At 36.7% G+C, this 26,349-nt stretch overlaps 2 protein-coding genes across 3 annotated transcripts in view; both read right to left on the bottom strand.

Moving 5' to 3' along the window:
• LOC105872867 (non-histone chromosomal protein HMG-17-like) overlaps positions 1 to 13,212 on the bottom strand; it is a 123,396-nt gene extending 110,184 nt beyond the window's left edge. The window contains exon 1 of the mRNA XM_075999106.1: positions 13,208 to 13,212. Within this exon, the coding sequence (XP_075855221.1) occupies positions 13,208 to 13,212 (5 nt within the window). The remainder of the gene's footprint in view (positions 1 to 13,207) is intronic.
• The window catches only part of LEPR (leptin receptor), a 99,409-nt gene extending 82,710 nt beyond the window's left edge, over positions 1 to 16,699 (bottom strand). For both annotated transcript variants that reach the window (XM_012767153.3, XM_012767149.3), the window contains exon 1: positions 16,588 to 16,699. The gene's annotated coding sequence lies outside the window, so the exon portion shown is untranslated. The remainder of the gene's footprint in view (positions 1 to 16,587) is intronic.
• Between the last annotated feature and the right edge of the window lie 9,650 nt (positions 16,700 to 26,349).

The following is a 26,349-nucleotide window of genomic DNA, read 5'->3' as shown; positions in this document are numbered from 1 at the left end:
CAACAGTTAAGTAGATCATATCAACCCACTCCAATAAACAGAATGAGAAGGGGCAAAAGAGAGATTTAAATAAATTTTTGGAAGATGAAGCAAAAACTAATGAAATATAATGAAGGAAGTAACTACTTAGGATATTTAGAAAAGAGACCGTTCTGATTAAAAATGTTCTAATTGGTGAGGGCAAGAAAGTGAGGTAAAGCTAAAAGGACAGTATGCTTTAACTTGTATTTAAATATTAATTTGCATTTTGATGAATATTCCGTTAACATTCAAATGAGTCAATTTATGTACAGATTTTACATTACATTGTAGGTAAGAGTCCTACTCTGACTCAACTTTATTGACTTTATGTTACTGAGGGATGTGAATCATAGCTTATCCTTCTGCATTTTTTAGAAATTAATATGTGACAAGGTCACACAATTAGTCATATCACGAGTTGAAGTAATTGAAATTATATTTTCCAAGTGACAAAAACTTACACAAAAATGATGGAAGAATTTTTTTTATTTTAAAAATAATTTAAGGCCGGGCACAATGGCTCACGCCTGTAATCCTAGAAATCTGGGAGATCGAGGCGGGTGGATCACTCAACATCAGGAGTTTGAAACCAGACTGAGCAAGAGCAAGACCCTGTCTCTACTAAAAATAGAAAGAAATTAATTGGCCAACTAAAATATAGAAAAAATTAGCCGGGCATGGTGACACATGCTTGTAGTCCCAGCTACTTGAGAGGCTGAGGCAGAAGGATCGCTTGAGCCTAGGAGTTTGAGGTTGCTGTGAGGTAGGCTGATGCCATGGCACTCTAGCCTAGGCAACAGAGTGAGACTCTGTCTCAAAATAATAATAATAATAATAATTTAAGTCTTTAACAGTTACTTGATGGACTGCAATATCTGACTTGTTTATCTCCTTATAAACAATCCACAGCAGCCAAATCTGGCTCCCTGTATCTGTCAGGAGAGTGACTGACAAACAACTGGTATGAACTTGGAGTAGTCTAATTAGGAAAGGAATTTATTAAAGATTATTGGGTAGCTCACAGAATTCAGAGACTGCCAGAGAATCAGGCTAGAAAAGCACACAGCCAAGAACCACACCCAAAGTCCCACGTAGAATTGCTCTAGAGAAGAAGATAGCCCTGTACCATGCTAGGACACTGCGTGTTGTAACTGAAACCTCATGCCCACTACCTCTGAGTTCCTAGCAGCTCATCTGCTGTTTCATGTCCCACACTTCTGGTCTAAAATTTGGCACGAATGCCTCTAATTGGTAAAATGCAGTTCATACTCTCCATGCAGGCAGTCAGGAAGCTTGGGAAAATAAGGGCTTATTGAGTGGGAATTCCCCAAATATAGGCAAAGTATTCAAAGGTCAAAGGGAATAAAAAATTATACTATATACTCCTATATGTTTAAAGGCGGAAAGAACAAGTTATTTGAGGACAACTTGAGCTTTTAATGTAAGCTTGGCACCAGTATGGTAAAGCCTTTACACATTGTGACAGTTTGGGGGACAGGCTTTCAGCATAAATGGCAGCTCCTTGATTAAGTGTCTAAAATGGAGCCTACCAGTTGACAACCGCTGCCCATATGCACAGAACTCACATTTTCCTTGCTTCTTCATTTAACAGCCATGCTCAATGGAGACATGAATGAAGACACAAAGAACGCCTTTAGCATTATGGTAAATTTTTTATAAAAAGAAAGAAAGAAAAAAGAAAATTTGGCCATAGTCTTCTGCGATAAATCACAGAAGAAAGGGAAGCTTTAACGAATCTTTAATAAGTATACTCAGAGACATTTCAGAAGATTTTGCATCCATAAAATCACAAAGTGATAATGAGAGGAAGAAAGTGCTTTTAAAAATGCAATGTATGGTGCAATAAAATTAAACACATTTATATAATTAGTGCCCCCCCCAAGGGGAGGGGAAAAAAAAGAAAAGAGATGTTTGAAAAAAAAGAAGTCACCTAAAGGATATATCCAAGAGATCCACATCCAACTAACAGTATTTTAAGAAAAAGAAAATAGAGAGGAGGAAATCATCAAAGATAAATTCAAGAAAATTTCCCAGAGCTGGTAAGAGACACAAGTGTTCAAACTGAAAAATATGGCTACCAGATTCCAAGGAGGAATGGAAAATGATCCATTCCTAACTATATCTTTAAAAAAATGCCAAATCGCAAAGGAAAAGAGAAGATATAAAAAGCTATCAGAGAAGGGAAAAGATCACTAAAAGAGTGAGAAACAGAATGGAAACAAATGTTTCATCCCAAAACATCGAATGCTAGAAGACAATCAAGTAATTACCTTATAGAAAATTATTTTCAGTTTAGAATTCTAGTCAAGAAAGTGTCATAGGCCGGGCGTGGTGGCTCACGCCTGTAATCCTAGCACTCTGGGAGGCCGAGATGGGCAGATTGCTCAAGATCAGGAGTTTGAAACCAGGCTGAGCGAGACCTGTCTCTACTAAAAATAGAAAGAAATTAATTGACCAACTAAAAATATATATACAATTAACCGGGCATGGTGGCACATGCCTATAGTCCCAGCTACTCGGGAGGCTGAGGCAGGAGGATCACTTAAGCCCATGAGTTTGAGGTTGCTGTGAGCTAGGCTGATGCCACGGCACTCACTCTAGCCAGGGCAACAAAGTGAGACTCTGTCTCAAAATAAAATAAAATAAAATAAAATAAAATAAAATAAAATAAAATAAAATAAAATTGAAAAGAAAAAGAAAAAAGTTTAAAAAAAAAAAGAAAGTGTCAGAGAGAAACAAATATATTTTCAGTAATGCAATGACTTAGAAAATTTATATAGTATGAATCTCTTTCTCAAAAGTATTATAACTTTACAAGATATGCCAGCAAAGTGAGGTGTAACCAAGAAAGAAGAAAATATGGATTCAGGAAAACTGACTACAAATAAGTCTGATGGCTCTGCAGACTTGAGAATGACCAGTCCAGATAGCAGCTGTAGTACACAAGGAGACGGCAAGGAGGAAGGGGAGGATGGAAGGCAACTTGATACACAAGATGATACTGAAGTTGGAAAACCTTGAAAATAACACAAAAACACAGAATACCACAGGGGGGAAAAGGAAGTCATAGTTCAAAATTGAAGCCACCAGTCCATATTAGAATATGAGTCAGTGGGCTTCAAAAAGATGAATGAATAGATTCCAAATAATTAAGAAAATGAGTAAAAAATTGAAAATTATTAAGGATAAAATGAAGAAGGTCTGTGTATCCTTTCCCAGTGAGAAAAAATAAAGTTAATTTTAAAAAGCTTTATATAAAGTCATGATGTAAATATGAGCCAAAATTAAATATGGCATAATTTTCAGCAAATGCTAGAACTAAAGAATCCATTTGAAAGAAGGAAGAGTCTCCTTAACCTTAATTCTAAGAATATTCTTCTTTTGGTGGCTCAGGAGTCACATTGAATTCAATGTAATATGAACACTCTTGATTCTGCAGTAAATAATATTTACAGGGTCACAATAACAATAATACTATTTATTAGTTTTTCAATTTTTAGGACAAAAATGAGAAATTTAATTACAGATACTAAACATAAAATATTATCAATATTCTAACTGTACAGTTGTCAGATTTGAGTGGTATAATTATGTAAGGAGAGATGGTGGTAAGGTAAAAGGTGAAATATCCCAACTTCATGAAATAAGGAGTCAAGAGAAACTATCTGTAGTTAATGGAACAAAAATAGTGGTGAAAATTATAAATGTAACCAATAAAGAAGCTCATAAAATTAATATAATTATATGTGGAAGAGGGAAAAAGAAAGGAGCTGAAATTAGTAAGCTAAATTCTCTTTTACCATGGTATCTGCTTAAATGACAAATGAAAAAAAAAAACAAAACAGGCAGTATAAACACATTATTTAGTCCTGCAAAGGTAGTCACAGGAAGAATTAAAATCAGAAATGGTTTAAGAGAGTAGGATTGTATTTCTTCTATTTTAAGATTCACAATATATTAATACCCCAGGCATCAGGATCATTGTTTCAATTGATGGCATCTTATAATTCCTGATGGCCTGGCAGCAGCTGTGATCTAGTTGTTATTAACTACATACATCCAAACGGGGGCACTTCCTAATGATTGACTGGACAATTTTAACCCATCTATATTTTGGTCAACAAACTAAAGATCTTTGAGAAAGGATTATGAACCCAAGTGTTGTCTGAAAACCTTACGTTGACATATTATGGTAAGATCAATAAAAAGCCACCATCAAAATGTGCAAAATGGACCAACTTGGAAGAAAATCCCAGAAACAAGAGTGACGCGTCCTTTTTTGAGCTGCTCCATCACAAATATCCTTGATAGCCCAGAGTATGACATTTTTTAGAAAATGTTGACATCAGCAGCTATGAGTTGAAAAACAAGGAAAAAAAACAGATTTTAAATATAAAAAATTCCTTAACCACAATCTTTGATTTATACTTTCTTTATAAGAATGATGTGATGTAAATAAAAAATATTTATCTAAATAATTCTAAATGAACTCTTTCAATGTTTAGAACTAAAATTCTAAATAATGAGAAAGTATTGTAAAATAGTTAAATAGACCTTTTTCTTTCTTAGTTATACAAAAATGGTGGTGTAGCTTAAAAATCCATGATGTCTTAGATTTAAAGAATTACAACTACCTAGAAAGAGTAATAATTACGAAAAATCAAGAGATTTCTTCTGGCTTAGGAAATCATAAACAATTTCATAAAATAGAGATTGAACTGCCCCTTGAACAATGGGAAGGAATATGAAGCACATCATAAATATTATAAAAGAGATTCCAACAGAGCCTATGGTCAGTAGAAACAAAGATCAGCCAAACGGCAGGATCAGCAAACGAAAATAAGAAGTCCTGTGTAAGAACTGAACTGCAAGTTTAGAATCATATTAGTCAAAAGATCAAGAAGCCACTTGCTCAAATAACTGCTTTTTAGAGACTTGTTTGCATCATGTTCTGTGCAAAGACCTTTTCTCCCACCAAATCATGCCTATAACTAGCAGTGTTATTGCAAGACACTCAGATCACTAGAGAAATACTCAGCTACCTCCTGGATATATCTAATATGATAAGTATCCCACATAAGAGACAACATCTTAGTAACATAACAGCAACTACAATTAATGGGCGTGTCAGTGTATTTTCTCACTCTGTTTTATCTGTTTATGCACGTGTGTTTAGCTATATATGAGCATTATTTACTGTCTTTTTAATCTCCTGAACACTGACCAATTTGGTTCAGAAATTCTGTTGGTGCATACAGAAATCTAATTGATTATCTCATGTTTATAGTTTCTTAAGTTTCATAGGTTTAAACACCCAAATAACAGCTACTAGTTAAAGTAAAATGAGAAAATATAATTCCAAGAAAAAGTAAGTTGTCCTATGCCTTCACAAAACAGATATTTGGTAACAGCTGTTCTTAAACGTAAGTTCACATTTTTAAAGCCTATTATAATACCATTATAGAAACTCCTGAGAATCCCTATTTGGCTCAAACCTTCAGCTATTAATATTACCTAATACAAACAAATAAAACACTTATATGTCCCCATAAACCTTATAGAAACTATTGGCCCAAGGGTAGGGCACACTCACTCACTCTTTCATTTGTACTTGTGTGCTCTCTCTCTTATTCTCTCTCTCTCTCTCTTCTCTCTCTCTCTCTTTCTCTCTCTCTCTCTCTTCCCTCCTGATCTTTTTGAGTCTGCTCTATTTTTTTGTTTTGTCCATCACATTTATCACCCTCTAATATATCATATAATTTATTCATTTAGCATATTTATGTTGGTCCCCTGTTATGTTTTACAAGCACAGGGATGCTCATTTGATTTGTTCAGCATCTAGAATAATGCTTAACCCAGAGTGAGCTCTCAATAAATATTTGTTAAATAAATAAAGGAAATTCAAGATATTGATAATATATTTCTAGAAGGTATTTTAAATGGAGTTAAAGTTAAAGCCCCTGTATTTTCCTGTATTCATTATTATACAAAGTTTATTCAGTTTCAACTTTGATAACCTAAAGATTCATGTGATGACTTCTAAATAATCACTGAATCATAGAAATAAAATGTATATCTTTTAAAGTAGCAAAAGAAAATTTGAAAAGACAAAAAGTAACCAACCTAAAATACAGAAATAAACAGAAAAGAAACAGAAATACAGGGTAAATAAAGAGGACATGACAGTAAATACAAGTCTAAATATATCACTAATTGCATTAAATGTAAAGTGACAAAATTCTTCAGTAAAAAAGACACTAAATTTAAAATAAGTGCTATTTACAAGAGACACATCTAAAATATAAGAATATAGAAAGTTGAATGCAAATTTCACAGACAGACACATCTAAAACAAGTACATAGAAATCTGAAAGCAAAAGGATGGAAAAGAGATGTACCATGTGCATACCAAACAAAAGAAAGCTGGTGAAGTTATAGCAATATCATACAAAATAGATTTTAATGCAATTAAGAAGGTTACTCCAATTTACAAAAGTTTCAATTAACCAGTAATATATAATTTAAAATGTGTATATATACATCATAAGATAGCCTCAAAATAACATGTATATTGTAATGTAACCTCAAAATGTATAAAGTACAAATTCAGAGCATTACAAGGAAAAAGACAGAAATACACAAATATGGTACAAGATTTTAACACTCTCCCCTCAACAATGAATAGAATAAGCAGACATAAAATCTGTGAGGAAGTATGAAATTGAAAGAAGCAAATTAAGAAATTTGACTTACACAGAACTATGGCATCCAAAAACTGCAGATTGCACATTATTTTCAAGCACGAATGCGACATTTACAAAAACTAACCATGTGCAAAGACAAAAAGCATGTTTCAAACAAATCCAAAGAGTTAAAAATCATACAGTCCACACCCTCTAATCACAGTTATTTAAGGCAGAAATAAATAACAAAAATATAACTACAAGGATGCCATATGGTTGGACATTAAGAAAAATAATTCTAAGTAAATTACTGGGCATAAAAGATATAATGAAAATTAGAACATATTTTAAGCTGATGATAGTGAAAACAGCATCTCATGTAGATAAGGAAGTATGTAGAGGGACACTCAAAGCCATAAATAATGATGAAAGGCTGAAAGTTAATGTGCTATCATTTTTTATAATCAGTTAGAATTAAAAACTTAATAGAACACTCACTTAACAGAACAGCAAAGAAAAAAAACACTCTAAAGAAAGTAGAAGAGGGAAAATAATACACAGATAAAATTAATGTAATAGAAAGTAAATATAGGCCGGGCGAGGTGGCTCATGCCTGTAATCCTAGCACTCTGAGAGGCCAAGGAGGGAGGATCCTTTGATCTCAGGAGTTTGAGACCAGCCTGAGCAAAAGCGAGACCCTGTTTCTACCAAAAATAGAAAAAATTAGCAGGGCATGGTGGCGCATGCCTATAATCGCAGGTACTCTGGAGGCTGAGGCAGAAGAATCAACTGAGCCCAGGAGTTTGAGGTTGCTATGAGCTAGGTTGATGCCACGGCACTCTAGCCAGGGCAACAAAGTGAGACTCTGTCTCAGAAAAAAATAAATAAATAAAATAAAGTAAATATACAACAGTGAGAATCAACAAATTAAAAATTGGTGTTTTAAAAGATAAATAAAATTAATAAAACTTTTATGAGATTGAAATAGAGAAGGCACCAATAACCAATATTAAGAATGGAAAAGGGACTCAAGTACAGAATTACTTAGGACTGTCTTTATACCAATAAATCTAAAATTTAATTTTAGATGAAATGGATGAATTTTTAGAAAATATAATTTACCAAAGCTGACTCAATGAAAAAGGAAAGAAAGAAACCTGAATGGTCCTATAACCAGGAAATAAATTCAATCCATCAAAAATAAAAATCTTTAGTTTCACCAGGGAGTTTTATGAAACATTTAAGGAACAAATAATTTTAAATCAGCACAAATTCTTCCTGAGACTAGAAAAAGGTAAACACTTGCTCATATTTACAGTTAATATAATCTAAATTCCAAAACACAAGGACAATTTATAAAAAGATAATTATAGCCAACCTCACATATGAATATAAGTTTTCCTTAATTCTTAATAAAATATTAGCAAATGGAATTCTGCAATGAATAAAAATGATCCTACTGCATGAGCAGGATTTATTCCAGGATAAATATGATGATTTAACAATTTAAAAATCAATTAATATAGTTAGCCCCATTAATAAGTTGAAGGAGTAAAAGCATCTGATTATATCAGTAGGTATAAAAAAACATTTGATAACTGTCAACATCCATTCAGGACAAAAACTATTTGCAAACTAGAAAGATTGCGGAAGAGAATTTCCTAAATCCAAAGAAAAGGATATTTGCCAAAAACCCACAGCAAACATCATTCTCAATGATGAAATTATTTCTTCCGTCACCACTTCACGTCAAACATTATACTACACATCCTAATCAATGCAGTAAGGAAAGAGAAAAAAGTTTAAAGATTATAAGAAAGGAAGAAACAAAACTGTCATTATTCATAAAGGGCAAGAAAGATAGAAAATACAAAAGTATCTACATTTAAAGTTTCCAATTTAACTAGAAAGTTCAGCAAGGTTGCTGGTGAAAAATATAACTACATAAAATCAAATATTTAAAATACTTCCCTATCCATTCTGTGAGGCCACTATTATTCTGATACTTAAATCAGACAAACACATGATAATAAAACTACATACCAGTACCCCTTATGAATATAGATGCAAAAATAATAGCAAACCAAATCCAGCAACATATGAAAAAGATTATACACTACAAACAAATGTGATTCAGCCCAGGAATGCAGGGTTGGTTTAAAATATGAAAATCAGTCGATGTAAAACACCATAATAAAGGATATGATCATCTCAATAGAAAAACATTTGACACATTCCAAAATCATTTCATGATTAAAAAAACATTCAGCAAACTGATTCTAAAATTCATATGTATATGAGAGGGAATAGGCAAAATAATCTTGAAAAAAAAGAACAAAGCTGCAAGACTCACATTTTCAATTCAAAACTTACTTAAAATCTACAATAATCAAGAGAGTGTAGCACTGGTATAAGAATAGAAATATAGATCAAAGGAATACAATTGAAAATCCCTTTCATTTTTGGTAAATTGCTTTTTGACAAAGTGCGTTAGACAATCAACGGGGAAAGAATAATCTATTCAACAATGGTGCAACAAGTGGATATCCACATGCAAAAGAATTAAACTGGTCACTTCCCTCACTCCATATACTCAAAGTAATAAAACCTAAATGTGAAAGCTAAAGCTATTTATATTTTTCTCAGAAGAAAAACATAGGACTAAATGTTCTTGACTTTGAATTAGGTAATGGTTTCTTAGATATAACATCAAAAGTATAGTAAATACAAAAAAATAGATTCATTGAAATTAAAAACTTTTTTTTAAATTTTGGAATATTGCAGGGGTACAAACACTTTGGTTACATATATTGCCTTTGCACTGCCCAAGTAAGAGCTACAAGCATGCCCATCCTCTGATGGATAAATTCACACCTAATGGATGCAGTGTGCACTGTCTGGGAGAAATTAAAAATTTTTGAGCTTCAAAGGATACCACCAAAAAAGTGAAAAGATAACCCAGAGAATGGGAGAAATTATTTGCAAATCATATATCTGATAAGTGACTTTTCTCTACATATACAACGAACTTTTACAACATAACAATAAAAAAAATTTACCCAATTCAAAATGCACAAAGAACATTTCTTCAAAAAACATATACAAATGGCCAATAAGCACATGAAAAAATCATTAGTCATCAGGATATGCAAATAAAAAAAAATAATGAGACACTACTTCACACCCACTGGAATAGTTATAGTCAAAAAGGCAGCAATAGTGTTGGCAAAGATATGGGGAAATTGGAAGAAGAATGTAAAATGATGCAGCTGTTTTAAAAGACATTTTGGCAGTTTTTCAAATGTTAAACATAGTGTTTAATATAGTCATATAGTATGACTCAGCAATTCCACTCCTAGGTATATACCCAAGACAGATGAAAATATATATCCATTCAAAAACTTGTACAGAAGTGTTAGTAGCAGCATTCTTCATAATTGCCAAAAATGTGGAAACTACCCAAATGTCCATCAACTGGTAAATGGATAAACTGTGATAATACCCATATAGTGGAATATTATTCAGCAATAAAAAAGGAACACAGTACTAACAGATGCTACACAGATGAGCCTTGAAAACATTATGCTAAGTGAAGGAAGCCAGTTACTAAAGGACCCATGGTTTTATTTACATGAAATGTTCAAAATAGGCAAATCCATATACACCGAAAGTAGATCAGTAGTTGCCAGGTAAGGAGGAAGTTGGAAAAAAAGGAGTGATTGCTAATAAGTTTAAGGTCTATTTCTGGGGTGATAAAAATATTCTGAAATTAGGCAGTAGTGATGGTTGCATCATTCTGTTAATGTACAATAACTACGATAATGTGCTCAAAATCAGTGAATTGAATACTATAAAAGGGTGAAATATATGATATATGAATATATGAGACTGTTGAGAATATTGAATATATGAGAATATATGAATATATGAGACATATGAACAGTCTAATAAGCTGTTATTTTTTAAATGTTTTTAAAAATCAAGTAGATTTCTATATGCTAGCATGAAACAGAAAATGAAATTTTAAAAATATATATAATTTAAAATAATTTCAAAAATATGAAGTTCCTGTGAATAACTCTAACAATAACAGGCTCAAGGACTCCTAGTAAAAAGAATTAGACAAGGTTTATGGCTCAGATTAGAGAATAACTCAGCATATAGAGACAGATAGTCATAGATTCATGACTGAATATTTAAAAGACATCAATTTCCTTTTTATTGTTTATAGACACAAAGCAGTCTCAGTACAATCTCTATTAAATTCCTAACAAATGTTTTAGAACTTGACAAGCTTATTCTAAAAGGTATATGGAAAGTGAAGAGCAAAAGAATGATACAGCGCTCCTGAAAAAATGCAAAATGGGAGAATTTGCTCTATCAGAAAACAAGACTTACTTTAAATCTATGGTAAGCAAGACAATGTGATATTGGCAAACACACAGAAAGAGACCAAAGGAACAAATACAGAGCCCAGAAACAAACCCACACATACATCAATTCTTAATATTTGAAATAATCAATGTTTATTGTTTTAAGCTGCTAAAATTGGGGGTAATTAGTTACATACCATGAGATAACTAATATACTCCTGTTCACCAGTATTTCCAGATTTATTCTCCTATTAGCAAGAAAAGAAATAACATTCCCAACCCCCTTGAAGTTTGGCATGACTATGTGACTTCTTTCACTTCTCAAATGTGAGTAGAAATAGTTCATGTCACTTCCAGATGGAAGCATTTGAAGATGGTATGGTTCATGATTATCTGTGCTCTCTCTTCCCCTACCACACCAAATGGAAAAGCCCTGTGTTCCAGATTGTACAGCTACAGAATGTGTAGTTTCCCTGAACTTAGATCTATGAATTATTACACAGAGGACAGCTGCCTTGGAAAATTGTTTTGATCCATAGGACACTTTGAATGAATGAGGAATTACATTAAGTTAATGAGATTTAGGATTATTTGTTATTGCAGCCTAGCCTAGCCTATCCTCACAGACACCAGGCTCAAATCTCACTAGTAATTAAAGTAATGAATATGAATAAGATAATAATACATACTCACCAGATGGACAAAATTAAATGTTTTGACGATACTAAGTTAGCAAAGCTGTAGAGCAATGAGAGCAAGAATGGAAATTGGTAAAACCACACTAAAAATGTGTGGCATTATCTAATAAAGCTGAAGTGTACAAACTAATAATTTGACCCAGTAAAAAGAGTACTAGTTTTATACTCTAAAGGACCTCCTGTACGTATACACCAAGATATTTGTAGATGGATCATAGCTGCTCTATTTATAGTACAACAAAGGAAGATATCCATAATCAGAATCAATTTTAAAAGTTAGCGTGTTTTATTCATACAATGGAATATATCTAGCAATGAAAATGAACAAGCAATAACATTCATTCAGCAAAAAAATTACTAACCACTTCTTACATGCTAGGTCTTATTTCACACAGTAGGAATACAACAGTGATCAAAACAGAAAAAAAATCCTGCCCTTATTATGGAGTTTACATTCTTGTGGAAATAAGGCAGAAGGTATATAGTATTTTAAAAGGTGAATAAATTCTATGGGGAAAAAACAAAGGAAAGGAAAGGAGAAAGAATATATTGCAAGGTAAGAAGATACACAATTTTAAATACTATAATCAGGGCAGCCTTCACTGAAAAGGAGACATCTGAACAAAGACTTAAAGGAAGTGACCATAACAGATCAAGCCATGTGGACATCTGGGGGAGGAGCATTCAAGGCAGAGGAAGCTCAAGTGCAAAGACGGTTTCTGGTATATTCAGGGAACAGCAAGGAACCCAGTATGGCTAGAACTGAATGAGAGGATAAACAGTAGGAAATGAGACCAGGTAGGTAAAGGGGTAGAGGGACTGAAAGATCAGGTAGGACTTTGTAGGTTATCCTAAGGACTTTAGTTTTTACTCTGTGTGAACTGGAAAGTGATTGGAGAGTTTGAAGCAGAAAAGTGACACAATCTGACATATATGGTAAAAGGAGAGCTCGGATTGCTATTTTGAAAATGAAATGAACTGAGGAGGGCAAAGGATAAAAGCAGGGAGACCAGTTTGGAGATCCTTGCAATAATCCATGTGGGAGACAATGGTACCAGCCAGGATAGCAGCCTTGGAGGTGATAAGAAGTCATTATATTCTGGATTTATTTTGAATATAGAGCGAAGAGATTTCCCAACACATTATATATGAGGTACGAAAGAATGTCAGGAATCAAAGGCCAAGGTTCTGGGCCTAATCAACTTGAAAGATGGCAATGGGGAAGGCTGCAGATAGCATACCTTTGGGCAAGAGGAAGATTCCTTTTGGAGCATGTTGAACTGGGGATTTCTACCAGACATTCAAATGGAAACACTGAGTAGGCAGCTGGATATAGTGGTCTGGAGTCCAGGGGCAGAAGCCAAGGCTTGGGCTGTAATTTTTGGAGTTATTAATATGCAAATAAAGAGACTCCATGTACTCATCAAAGAGTACAGAGAGAAAAGAGCTAAACCTTAAGGCATGCCAATGTTGAAACCTCTGGCAGAAGAGGAGAGGCCAGTGTAGACAGAAGGGAGCAGCAGGGAAGAAGGAGGAAAACCAAGAGTGTATATGGTGTCCTCGAAGTCAGTAAAGAACTGTTTCAAGGAGCAGAGGGTGATAACTGTGACAATGCTACCAATAAGTGTAGTAAAATAAACTCTGACAGCTGACTACTGGATTAGCAAAGGTGATCTCATTGGTGACCTTGACAGTAGTATACTTTGAAGTCGTGTAAGCATAGTATTGAAAACAGAAGATTGATAGGAATGGGTTCAAAAAACAGTGTGAAGAGAGAAAGTGGAGACAGGGAATATAGATAACTCTTTCAAATACTTGTGCTGTAAAGGGAAGAGAAGAAACGGTTTAATTGGTTTAATCTCACAAACATAATGTTAAGCAAAACAATCTATGAAAGAATGCCTGCCATAGTCATATATATATATATATATATATATTTTTTTTTTTTTTAAGGTAAAACTAGACTTGCGATGAGGAAGGAAAAAGCAAGAAGCTTTTGGGTACTGGAAATGTTCTCTTTCTTGGGCGGTAAGTAGTAGGGTATTTGCCTTATCATTATCTGTTATAATGATTTGTTATTATAGTATTTGTCAACCAATAAATTTGTTTTATGCACTTCTCCCTATATATGTCATAATTCAAAGTGTTAAAATTTTTTCACACATTAATAAGATCATGTCTGTGAAAAGATAACAGGTAATATCATTATTGAGTTACGAAAAGTATTTGAGAAGCAATATCACAAGTTATAAGAAGATCAAATTTGAATAGAAACTCCAAAAGGTTGTATGTACTAAGTCTGTCCAGTAGGTGAACATTTGTACCTTTCTAATTTAATTAAAATCGGAATTTGTAAAGCACATAAAATCTTAAGAATTAGAGTAAACCATAAGCCTTTTTCTTCATTTTTAACTCCACAGGACATTTTTTTAGTGTGCATGTTTGGCTCTCAGTATAAAAAATGCAGTATAGTATCTGCCAAGAATTCATTTTTTTCTGGACACTTTTAGGTTTCATTTCCAAGACTTCCCAGAGATATTGCACTTTACAAACACAAAACATTTGGTGCTATAATAGTGATCTAAGTGTGAAGAGATGACTGGGTTTTTTGTCGGTAAATTCATGGGAGAGTAATGTCGCACGTTACAAAAGAGGAACGGAGCCTCTGCCAACCGAATGACACGCCCAAGTCATGAATGAGTTGGCTGTGGACCATGAGTGATCAGATCCATCCACTGTTTCAGTTGTTTTCCAAACAACTAGCAGGGTATTCAGAGTTCTACTACTCCCAGTTCATTCAGCAAGCAATTTACTTAATTCTCTGAGCATCTCTTTCTAAGGAGATAACCATCTACTTCACCAGAGAATATGAAGAAGGGAAGACAAATGCCTGAATGACTGATGACATTTCCAGCCAAAAGACAAAATGGCATTGAAAACAAGCTAAAATGTGTTCATAAAAGAGTACTTCAAATCCACTCCATTCTCCCAAACTGCATACAAAGCACATGTGGGTGGGAAGAGACTGTTTTATTATTTTAGATCAAAGCCACCAAAAAGAGCTAGAAATATTTCTAAGCCGGTCCTAACTAGTGATGACTAAGTTTCAAATAATTTTGAAAATGCTACCAATAAAACATGGCAAGTAGCAACAAAAGCTATTCCCACATTCGCTGTCACTTAAACAAGTCAACATTTTTTTAATCAAAAAGAAAATACAAGACATACTGACATAGTGCATACTCCTTGTACTACGTGTGTGTGTGTGTGTGTGTGTGTCAATTCCTCATTTTTTGCTTTATCTATTTAGTTAACCTCTGCTATTTTCTGGGATTCATTCCAAGACAAGGAAATGCATAACTAAAATTGGCATCTGTGTTACTGAGCTTAATACCAGAGAGGCTCTGAAGTGGTCTGAAACCATTTTTTTAACATTCTGCACACAACTTTATGCTAAAAAGTAACCAACACTGTTCAAGAGCAGTAATTGATAGGAAAGGTGCAATTTTTGTTTTCCTTGGAAACAATTTTTATTTCCTCTAACTGAACAATACTGAAAGAAAATAAGTGCTATGCTAAAGCCATGTGTTTTTGTTGCAATGTTGCCAATATTTGGCCTAAAGATTCTTTATGGTGGTATGAGAAGGTGATCTAAATATTCATATGTAAACAATACATTTCTTAGCTCCTTATAAATATTTTTCTGTACAACTTCTGGTTAGAAAAATCCTAAAAACATAAGTCATAAATGCATATAAACCAAATGCTAACATCAATATAGTTTTTTTAGCATCATGAAAGTATGAAACTAGCAACGTTTGTAACAGGCTAAAGAGTTAAAGATCTATACCTTTTTGATCTGGGACACACCTTAGATATTATCAAAAGGCCCTTAAAATTGTCTTAATCCAACCCTCTAACTTGAAAAAAATGAGGAAACTGAGGCGCAGAGAGGTCAAGCTAACCACAGTGTCACAGATAATAAATGGGAAATCAAACCAAAACTCAGATTTTCTCATTCTAAGTCCAGAGCTCTCAAAGAATATTTGTTTTAACATACTTTAATACTTACGGAAATAAATGGTAACAGAAGACACTCCAGACAAACCCTTAGTATAAATAACTCCCTCAGACTTACGAGACCCAGTCTCATCTTCTGTTTGCAAACACAAGTTCTAGAAATAGCACCCACAATAACCAATTTCTTAAATGACATCATCATACCTGGGGTTTCCAAAATGATTCCTCGCTTGGGTCTCTTTTCCTCACCACTACCAATACCCTTCAGTAAGTGATTTGGTTGGGATTGGATTTGATCGGGATTGGATTTGGTAGTGGCTGTTTTTTAATTTGCTTGCAGGGAGGAGGGGGAGAGAGTGAAAAACAAAAGCTGAGGTTTAAATGATCCCTACACTGTAAATATTTTCCTTTGTCATTCAAACCAACAAATCAGTCCTCAAGGCCCCAGGGCTTACAGGTTTGCCTCACAGTCCTTTCATTTTCCAAAGTTGGCAGGAGGCCTGGAAAAGAAGTTGGGCGGATGGCACGTCTTTTCGGTGGCCTCCGGCAGGTGCGCACCCTGGCGCCGCCGACTGCTCGAGCGGCGCGCCCCGATCCTCCGCGTCCCGGGGAAGCCAAGGGTGGCCCGGCGTCCCATCCACCCCACTCCCTCGCCCGCCCGGCGCTGGCCGCTCTGATGGCCCTGCGAGGCTGGCCCAGACTCCCGGTTTCCAAATGGCCCGCAGGCTCCGCGCCTCCCACGCGCGTCCCAACGCCCAGCTCTCGAGTTACCCGGAGCAGGAAGAGGTGGCAGTAGGGGGTGGAGGAGAGACTAGCGGGTTCCACTTCGATCCAGGGGTCCAACCCCGACGAAAGGCAGCGATGGCGGAGGCACGGGGGCTCGGGCACCTGTGTCGCTCGCACTCGGCCGGCCGTGGGCTCTGCGGTGGGGCCGCTCCAAACTCCTCGCCGAAGGTGCCGGGAAACTCTCAGGAGAGAGGAAGGCAGCGGGTGTGTGGGGAGGAGGCGCTGAGGAGGAGCAGGCTGGGGTGGGGAGAAGGGAGGGAAGGGCCGGGTGGCCTCCCGCGCGCGCCCCGCGCCCTTCGCCGCCGCTCCGGGGCGGGAAGGCAGCCGCGCAGGTGACGCGGGGCGGCGGCGGGAAAAGCCGCTGCGCGTGGCCGCGTGCCTGGGGTAGGGGAGAGCGGGAGCTTGGGAAGGAGGACCCCCTGCCCGCAGGAAGGCCGAGAGCCCAGGCGAATCCAGCAGCGACGCGGCGCCGCCAGTTCCGCCAGCAGTCACTACAGCGCGCCCACCCGGAGCTGGTGGCTGTCAGACTTTCCCCTGTCCCCTCCCACCCCCAGACTTCCAGGCCTCTGCTGCAGCAGGTGTGGGGAATACAACAATATAGATTGCAATAATTGAGAGGAGTGGGAAAGGAAAGAAATGGAAAAGACAAAAAGGAGTGAGGTAGTGGGTTTCCTTATCACCAAGGATGCTTGCAAGCCGGCATCTGGGTCGGGAAGGCTGAAGACGGCATGCACGCTTGTAGTTGGGAGTTGAACCAAACGACCACTTACTTCTCTTTCAATCCTGAAATTCACTGATGTTTGATGTATCAAGTAGAAAAAAAAAAAATGTGCCCTTAAACAGTCTGATTCCAACCCCAAAGTAAAAGACATTTACTTGCTCTCCACTCAAAAAATGTTCATTCATAAATTTGTTTATTTATTTAATATATTTTTATTGCAGACACACTATGTGCCAGACAATATGCTAGGTGCAGATATTGTGTTCCTTGGAGGTAGGAAGACAGATAAGAAAGTATCCATAAAATTACCAATTGTGCTGGGTGATATGAAGGAAACCAACAGGGTGAGGGTTTTAAGCCTCCAGAAATTAATTTGACTAACACCCTTAGAGGAAACACCATCAGAAGCACCCAGAGAAAGTGAGGTGCAGGAAATAGTCCAGAAATGGGTAGGGGCCAGAAGCAGGGGCTCCTGGCTCCCTGGCCCAGCTGCTTTGCCTCATGGAAAGAAACTGAGATAACTTTGTAAATGGAACTTTTCCTCCATAGGAACATCCTCTCAGAACCAGTGTCACTTTCTTGAAGAGAATTTGGATCTCCAGACCACTTGTTGAAAGCACTTTATTCAGAAATGTCATATTTGTGCATGAAATGGACTTTCTGGGGTGTCTATGGTAGACAAAAGTAACCCAGAAACACTAACCTGTGGGTTTTCAACAAACTTCAAAAAACATATGTTTCCATTGGACGGAAACAAGAAGTGGAGCAGAGATACTGGCTTCTCCAGATTCTTATGGCACAAAACAACACAGAAAGAATCCTTAATTCAATAATCAGAATGAACTAGCACATCAGTTTCCTAGGGCTGCTACAACAAATTACCACGGACTTGATGCTAAAAACAGATTTATCCGCTAGTTCCAGAAACCAGTAGTCTAAAATCAAGATGTCAGCAGGCCTGCAGTCCCTTCCAAAGCTCTAGGGGAAAATCCTTCCTTGCCTCTTTCAGCCTTTGGTGACTTCAGGAATTCCTTGGCTTGTGGCTGCATAACGCCAATCTCTGCCTTCCTCTCCACATGTCCTTCTCCTCTGTGTATGTCTTCTTCTCTTCTGTTTGTTGTAAGGACACTTATTATAGGATTTAGGGACCCTGCAGATAGTCCAGGATTATCTCATCTTGAGATCCTTAACTTAAAATTACATCTGCAAAGTCCCTTTTTCCAAATAAGACCACAGTCATAGGTTCCAGGGATTAGGATGCGGACATTTTGAGGGGAGAAGTCACTATTTAACCCAGCCCAACTAGTAAACTAACTGATAGAGACAAAAATCATTGTCTACTGTGGTATCAGGATGTCTGTCATTCCAGCATCATTATCCAGAATTGTGTTGACGCTCAGTATAATTAATTATTTCATTGTGAACTACTAAAAATAAGTATCATTAAACCTGAGAATTACAAAGAATAAATGCCTATGGAAAAGAAATACAGGCCAGGTGTAGTGGCGCATGCCTATAATCCCAGCACTTTCGGAGGCCAAGGATGGAGTTCAAGACCAGCCTGGGCAACATAGCGAGACCCCATGTCTACAGAAAAAAACAAATTTAATTAGCCAGGCATGGCGGTGCCCTCCTGTAATCCTAGCTACTCAGAAGGCTGGGGTGGGACTATCCATTGAGCCCTGGAGTTCAAGGTTACAGTAACCCATGATTGTGCCACTGTACTCCAGCCTGGGCATGAGGAAGACCCTATCTCTGAAAAAAAAAAAAGGCAGGCAGGCAGGCAGGCAGGCAGGCAGGCAGGCAGGAAGGAAGGAAGGAAGGAAGGAAGGAAGGAAGGAAGGAAGGAAGGAAAGAGATGCAAAGGCCCATGTCCTCAACTAATATTTGGGTCCCAGGCAATTACTTGAAGGCCAATCATGGCACGTCACAAGCTACCATTGTTAAGAGAAATACATCCTACATACTACACATGGATGGATTTCTGATAATGCACCAATACTGAATGTCTGCTGCGTACCAGGCTCCAGGTCAGGAGCTCCTAACAGAGTTTATATTCAAGGCCAGAGGATGCCTGTGAGTCTCATTCTGTCTAGCACAATGTTTGGTGCATATCTGAGGCCTGATAAAAGCTGTGAATGAAAAAATGAGAAAAAGTAAATCACTAACAATCAGCTAGGCAATTATTACCACATTGAAAAACATCTCTATAATAAGAAGACAGAATTTACTAGAGCAAAACAGATTAATGCCCTGACACATTCATTATTTTCTTGAGCTAAGAAAAAAAATCCCTAAAAGGAAATCTTTGATGTGAAAAAGAAATTAATGAGGTCACCTATCTTCGCTTTTGAAAAAAAATCAATAATGCACCTATTTACACAGATGCAGATCCTGCTGGGAACAATCAATCATAATTGAAGTTATAGTTACTTAAAATGGGTAAAAAATCTTGTCTAAGTATTTTGGTTGTTAGTTTCAGAAACATAAGCATTGCTCTGTATTAAGTTGATAATATTGATACATCGCTTCTTGAAATTCTACAATGATTTCAATGACTCCACTCTCTTCTTGGCTCACCTCTTTCCTCTTTGACTTTCATTCTTAATCTTCCACTCTTACAGTTTTAAACAATCAACCAATATGTTAATAAATACCAAACTGAGCCTCATTCAGTGACTTACTTGGGTCACAGGCCCATCCCTGAACCAGTCATGTGGCCAGTAAGCTGAGATATGATGACTGTGTAGGTATGAATCACCTGTCTACTCCTGGAAAATAAGGGATGGGAGGATGGGAGCAGGGTTGGTCTTACCCTAACCAAATACCTGGGGGTAAAGTGGTACCCCCAAAATAAAATTAGGGTGCTTTCACTGAATGGGAAGAAGATAAATAAAGCACATATATCCACTAAAACAGATATTCAGAAAGTTTTGTGGTTGAACTGACAGTAGTTTTAAATAAAACAGCACCTCACCTGGTCCATGGTGCCCTAAATGTTTTGTGGAAACCTTTCCAGAATAAAATAATAATCATAACTATTGATTATATGTCTAATTACCACACAAACTTTAACATTTTACATTCATAAATGCATTTGCAAAATGCTGTTATGTGCATCAGAAGCAATCGAGTCAAGCTCTGGAGTCTGATTGCTGGAGTTTTTATGTACATTTACTGTGAGCCTTTGAATCAGTTCTTTCTCTTTCTTTTTTCAGTTTCCTTTCTTTGTAAAAATGGAAATAATAATAATAATTTCTCTGAATTGTCATGAAAAGTAATGCAATAAAAACAATGCCTTTAGAATAGTCCTTGTTATCTATCAATAGTAGTCTATTATGGTTGCTAATTATTTTCTCATTTACTCCTAACAACATCCCTGGAAAATTTTGTATCTGTTTACTTTAGGTATCTTTAACCTGTATCCATGATGAAACATTGAAAGCTTCTAGACTTAAATTATGTTTTCAGATTTTTAGGGCGGAAAGCATAATCTGGGTGTGTAGTATATGGCAGAGAGAGAAAATGGCAAGCCTAGAGCCAGGGATAACAGTTAAGACCAGTGCTTCTAAAACTTCGATATGCAACTGAATCAACCAAGGGATCTTTAAAACACAGATTCTGATACCAGAATGCCGAGGTGCTGGCCTGGAGTCTGTATTTCTAACAGGCTTCAGAATGATGCCAATGCTGCTGGTCCTCAGCAAGGCAGTGGACTATTTAAATAGTATCAATGCCATCTCCGGCAAAAAAAAAAAAAATGATATTTAATATACATGAAACTTTTAAGTCCTCATGGAAAAATAATTTACAACTTGCAAAGTCGTAACTGCTAATTGAAGAACTGTTGTGCTCAATGAGCAAATTATATGGAAATATTTCTATCTTGGTTCTTAACATATCTTTGAGATTAAACCCCTTTAAAACCTGAATGTCCATGAGAAAGTTACTAGTTTGCACGGGAGGGGGCAGCTTTGGTGAGCAGAAGAAGTGTGATACAAGACACTGTGAAGGTCCGTTTGATGTGTTGACAAGGCTAGGCTACAGGCCCCAGTTATGCAAACACTGCCTAGGAGTTGCCATGAAAGTATTTTTTAGATGTGATTAAAGTCCATCATCAGTTGACTATACGTAGAGAGATTATCCTAAAGAATCAGCGTAGTCCTGGTTCACTCAGGCCTTTCAATTGTGTTGGGAAAATATGATTGAGGACTCAATGAAATGTGGCTCATAAGACCATTATTTTATTGTATATCCCAATATTGCTATAGTAAAGACAGAAACAGGAGTTTGCAGGGTTTTGCCCTGAAGGAATGTGTGGACTCAATGGTTCACTTATTAGAGGCTGCTATCATGGGAGAGCTCTCAAATCTCCAGTGGGGATGTTTTCTAGGAAGGCTTCCCGGTGTCTCAAAATCTGTGAGCTTCCCTGTGTCTTGAAACACAAGGCAAGGCAAATATGGCCCACAGGATGGGAGCCGGAGACAATGAGTGCACTTTGCCCAGAGATGCGCCCCCGTGGTTATAAACAACCTGTTTTATTAGAGATGGGTTTCCTGCTCTCTCCTGTCTATCTACCTTTAAGTCCACCATAACTAATCAAAGAAATATTCAGTCACTGTACCTCTTTTGTTTTACCTCTGTTAATTGACAACTACCTCTTAAAACTTAGAAGTTAGCCCCTGAAAGACTTTGTACCTGTTTGTTCACCTAGATACATTAGAAGCCCCTTGAGAGGACTTTTGACCCTAACCCACTACCTATATCCCCTAGCAACTGCATTCCCTGATATGCAAATATGTTACCCTGACAACTGGTAATTCATGTCTGTGATTATAAAAACCTGTATGAATCTAACCATATTGCTGGGGTTGATGGAGATACCAGTCCCCTAGGAACTTCTTGCTGTGTTATATCTGATCTTTTTATATACTATAAAACTATAAACTATGCCTTAGTCTCTGTGTTTTCTTTTATTTCTGTCTGTTGCCTATCAATTTCCTTATCCTCTGTGGCCACCCCTATCTTAGGGGCTTGGCTTCGTGGGGAGAAGCAACTGATCTCCTCATGGGCCTGCCTCAACTACCCTCACCCCACACAGTTGGATGACTGTTTTTAAGGATTTTCAGTCATATGAAAGGCCTTAAAAGTAGAGAAAAAGAAGAAGAAATTCCACCTGTAGATAGAAGCTTCTGTCCAGGACTGAGAGTCCCCGCTTGCTTCTCCTTATAGTCTGCCTCGTGGATGTTGGACTTGCCTAGCCATTCCCTACAACCACATAAGCCAATTCCTTACAATAAATCTCTCACTGCATAGATCTTCATGATTCTGCTTCTCCAGTTGAAACATGACAAATTTGGGTACCAAAATGTGGTGGTGTATAATAAAGACCTAAAAATGTGGAAATGGCTTTGGAATTGGGCAGGGCAGAAAGTGGAAGAATTCTGAGGAGCACAATAGATGCCTATCTTGTCTTAAGCCGACTTCTAGTAGAAACATGGATGTTAGAAACTCTGTTTCCTCAGAAAAGAGTGAGAAGCATGGTAGAGAAACATACTGCCTTAGAGAATACCTAAATCATTATGAACATGCTATTGGTAGAAAAATGGACACTGAAGTGGCTGCTGGTAAGGACTTAGAAGGAAATGAGAAAAATGTTATTGGAAACTTGAGGAAGGTTGATACTTGTTATATAGTGGTAAAGAGCTTAGCAGAATCATGTCCTGTAGTTATGTGGAATGCAGAATTTGTAAGCAATGAAATTGGACATATAGCTGAGGAGATTTCCAAGCAATGTTGAAGATATAGCCTAGCTGCTTCTTGCTGCTTATAATAATATATGAAATGAAATATATAAATTAAGGAAAGATTTGTTACATAAAAAGGAACCATAAAAACCAATTCCATAAAAAGGAATTGAAAATTTGGAACATTCTCAGCTTATCCAGTTTCCAGTAGATCCATAAATTAAGAGATTGACTGTCAGGAAAGTACAATGTAGAAAAAAAGCTAAAAGTGTGGCTGGTTAACCTTTTGCTAATATCTCAGAAAAATTAAAAAGTCAGAGTATTCATAAAGAAATAAATGTAGACTTACTACTTGACCCAACAATCCCACTACTGGCTATCTACCCAAAAGAAAAAAAAGTCATTTTATCAAAAAGACACCTGCACTCAAATGTTTATTGCAGCACAATTCAAAATCACAAAGATGTGGAATCAACCTAAGTGCCCACCAATTCATAAGTGGATTAAGAAAATGTGGTGTGTATGTATGTATGTGTGTATATATATATGTGTGTGTATGTATACATACACATAGATACATATGTATATATACATACACACCATGGAGTACTATTCAGCCATAAAAAGGAATGAAATAATATCTTTTGCAGCAACTTGGATGGAACTGAAGACCATTATCCTAAGTGAAATATCTCAGGAATGGAAAAACAAACACCACATGTACTCTCAAATAATTAGTAGTTAATCAATGAGCACACATGAGCACAAAGAGAGGCAAGGGTCATTGAAAATCAAGAAGGGGAGAAGGGAGGGGTAAAAACCTACCTGTCAGGTACAATGAACACTATTCAGGATGGGCTCACTAAAAGCCCCAACTTAAGCATTATAAAAGGTATCCATGTAACAAAAACATTTGTACTCTCTTAATATTTTGAAATTAAAAATAAGTCAGAGTATTCAGTTACACAAAAGGCTCTTTGAAGACATTAAACAGGTGACACATAGATCCCCTCAGACATCTCAGCGGAGCCTTAAAATAGAGATGAGATTATCCAGGACAGGTTTCGTTTATTCTGGAATGAATTCCTCTAATATACACAGGAAATCTACAAGATTCTTGATAATTTTACACCAATAGAAACACTGCCCCACCTTGGAATTTAAAAGATAGAGTACAAAATGCAAGAAATCTGTTGGACCCCCCAAATTCTATAGACAGGAAACAAGCTGATAAAATTCCTCATCTCCAAACACAGATCAGACAACAAAATGACAAAAATCCTGAGGCCTATCAAAGAACGAATGAATAAAAACCACTGGAGGTGGGGAAACAGGACTCAGCATTGTAATAGGCACATCAAATGAAATTAGAGAAAATCAGATTTAGGAGAAAGGCAAGAATTGTATTTCACTTCAAACATTAGCAACACAGCCATGAAGAAGATGTGGTAGACATTCTATGTAGCTCCTATAAACTGAACTAATATCAATGAGTGAAAAGCACAGGCCGGGCACAGTGGCTCACGCCTGTAATCCTAGCACTCTGGGAGGCAGAGGCGGGCAGATTGCTCGAGGTCAGGAGTTCAAAACCAGCCTGAGCAAGAGCGAGACCCTGTCTCTACTATAAATAGAAAGAAACTAATTGGCCAACTAATATACATATATAGAAAAAATTAGCCGGGCATGGTGGCACATGCCTGTAGTCCCAGCTACTCAGGAGGCTGAGGCAGCAGGATTGCTTGAGCCCAGGAGTTTGAGGTTGCTGTGAGCTAGGCTGATGCCACAGCACTCAATCTAGCCTGGGCAACAAAGTGAGGCTCTGTCCCCCCCAAAAATTAAAATAAGAAAAAAAGAAAAGAAAAGCATAGAGAGCAAGGTTTAAACCAAATCTAAGGAATAACTTTCTATTTCTTACAACCATCAGAAGTGGAATGGACTACCTGGTGAGACAATGTGCCTTTCATCATAGATATTTTTAAACAGAGACTCAATGACTGCCCATCAGGAAAGTTGTAGGACAGAATTGGATGGGAAAGAGGTTAGGCTACTAGAATGGTGATTAAGGCCACCTATTATTTGCAGTAAAAACTTCAGAGCACTTTTATGAAGATTTTGGGTGCAAATGATGACTTATATAGTAAAAATATTACTTACTATCCACAGTAGGGTTGATCTACCACCCATAGAACACTAACAATTTTTTCCTGCAAAGTTGGTGACTGCTTTTCTTACTTTGCCAACATCTGTTCTCCATTGGGCGGGGAGAGAGAAAAAGAAGAGAGGTAGAGATAACTTGTCTTCGAGATGGCTGGGGTGAACTGGCAAATCTGAAAAAGGAAAATTAACTGATGAAGATTATTGTTTAAACATATATACACAAGCCTTAACTTTAACCAACTCAGTTAAGCAAAGAATCACTACATAACTTGACGGTTTATCTACTCTGTAGATATGTACCTACTCTTCTGTGGCTTTCAGATTAATTATGTGTATGAATCCTTTAGGTTTGGAGCACCCATACCCTGTAGGAACTAACCTGCAGTAAATACTCCTATAATTATTTAATAACTATATAGTTACAGGTGTATTTACCAAAGTATTTCCTTGACTTTGGCCATTATGGGATAGTCCATATCCCATTAGTAGTATCAAAGAGGTCTGCAGCAAACTGGTAGAGGTAAAAGGATGTTACGATTAATATTAGCATCTAAAAACTATGTGAGGTTACCCAAACATTAAAATTTAATGACAGTGATTTGAGATTACTTGGTTATCATGGTCCTAAAGAACACTACTAGGTTTTGTTTTTCTTTTGTGATTCGGTACTGCTACAATTGCTCTGATTTATTCTTGCCTTCGGAAGGCAAAAGGGTAATGGAGTGGCAAAATCGAGGTCTCAGAATATGTGCTGAGGCTTTATGAAAAAGGTACAGAAGCACTTAGACCTAACCATAAAAGAGCTGTATTTGCAAACTTGGAAGGTATTATAGTAGAAAAGAATTCATCAATACAATTAATAACAATAAATATTAAAGTATATTCTGGATTTGAGTAAATGCCTTCTTATATTTAATTGTACTGAGTCGCATTAGCTGGATAAACAATATAGCTGTTTAATTAAATAATGGATCCGGAAACCAAAGTAAACATTAGAAGAGAAGACCTTTTATATAAAGATGTTTAAACTTTGAGGTCACTGGACATGCCATTTGCAGATAATTAGCTGACCTGCTTATTTGAGTAACTGATAGCCAGTACCTCTGCCTGCACCAGAAACAC

This window comes from Microcebus murinus, chromosome 2, assembly GCF_040939455.1.
Source record: "Microcebus murinus isolate Inina chromosome 2, M.murinus_Inina_mat1.0, whole genome shotgun sequence".
Classification (NCBI taxonomy): Eukaryota; Metazoa; Chordata; class Mammalia; order Primates; family Cheirogaleidae; genus Microcebus; species Microcebus murinus.
The sequence above is the reverse complement of the archived record's forward strand: the minus strand, read 5'-3'. Positions and strand labels throughout refer to the sequence as shown.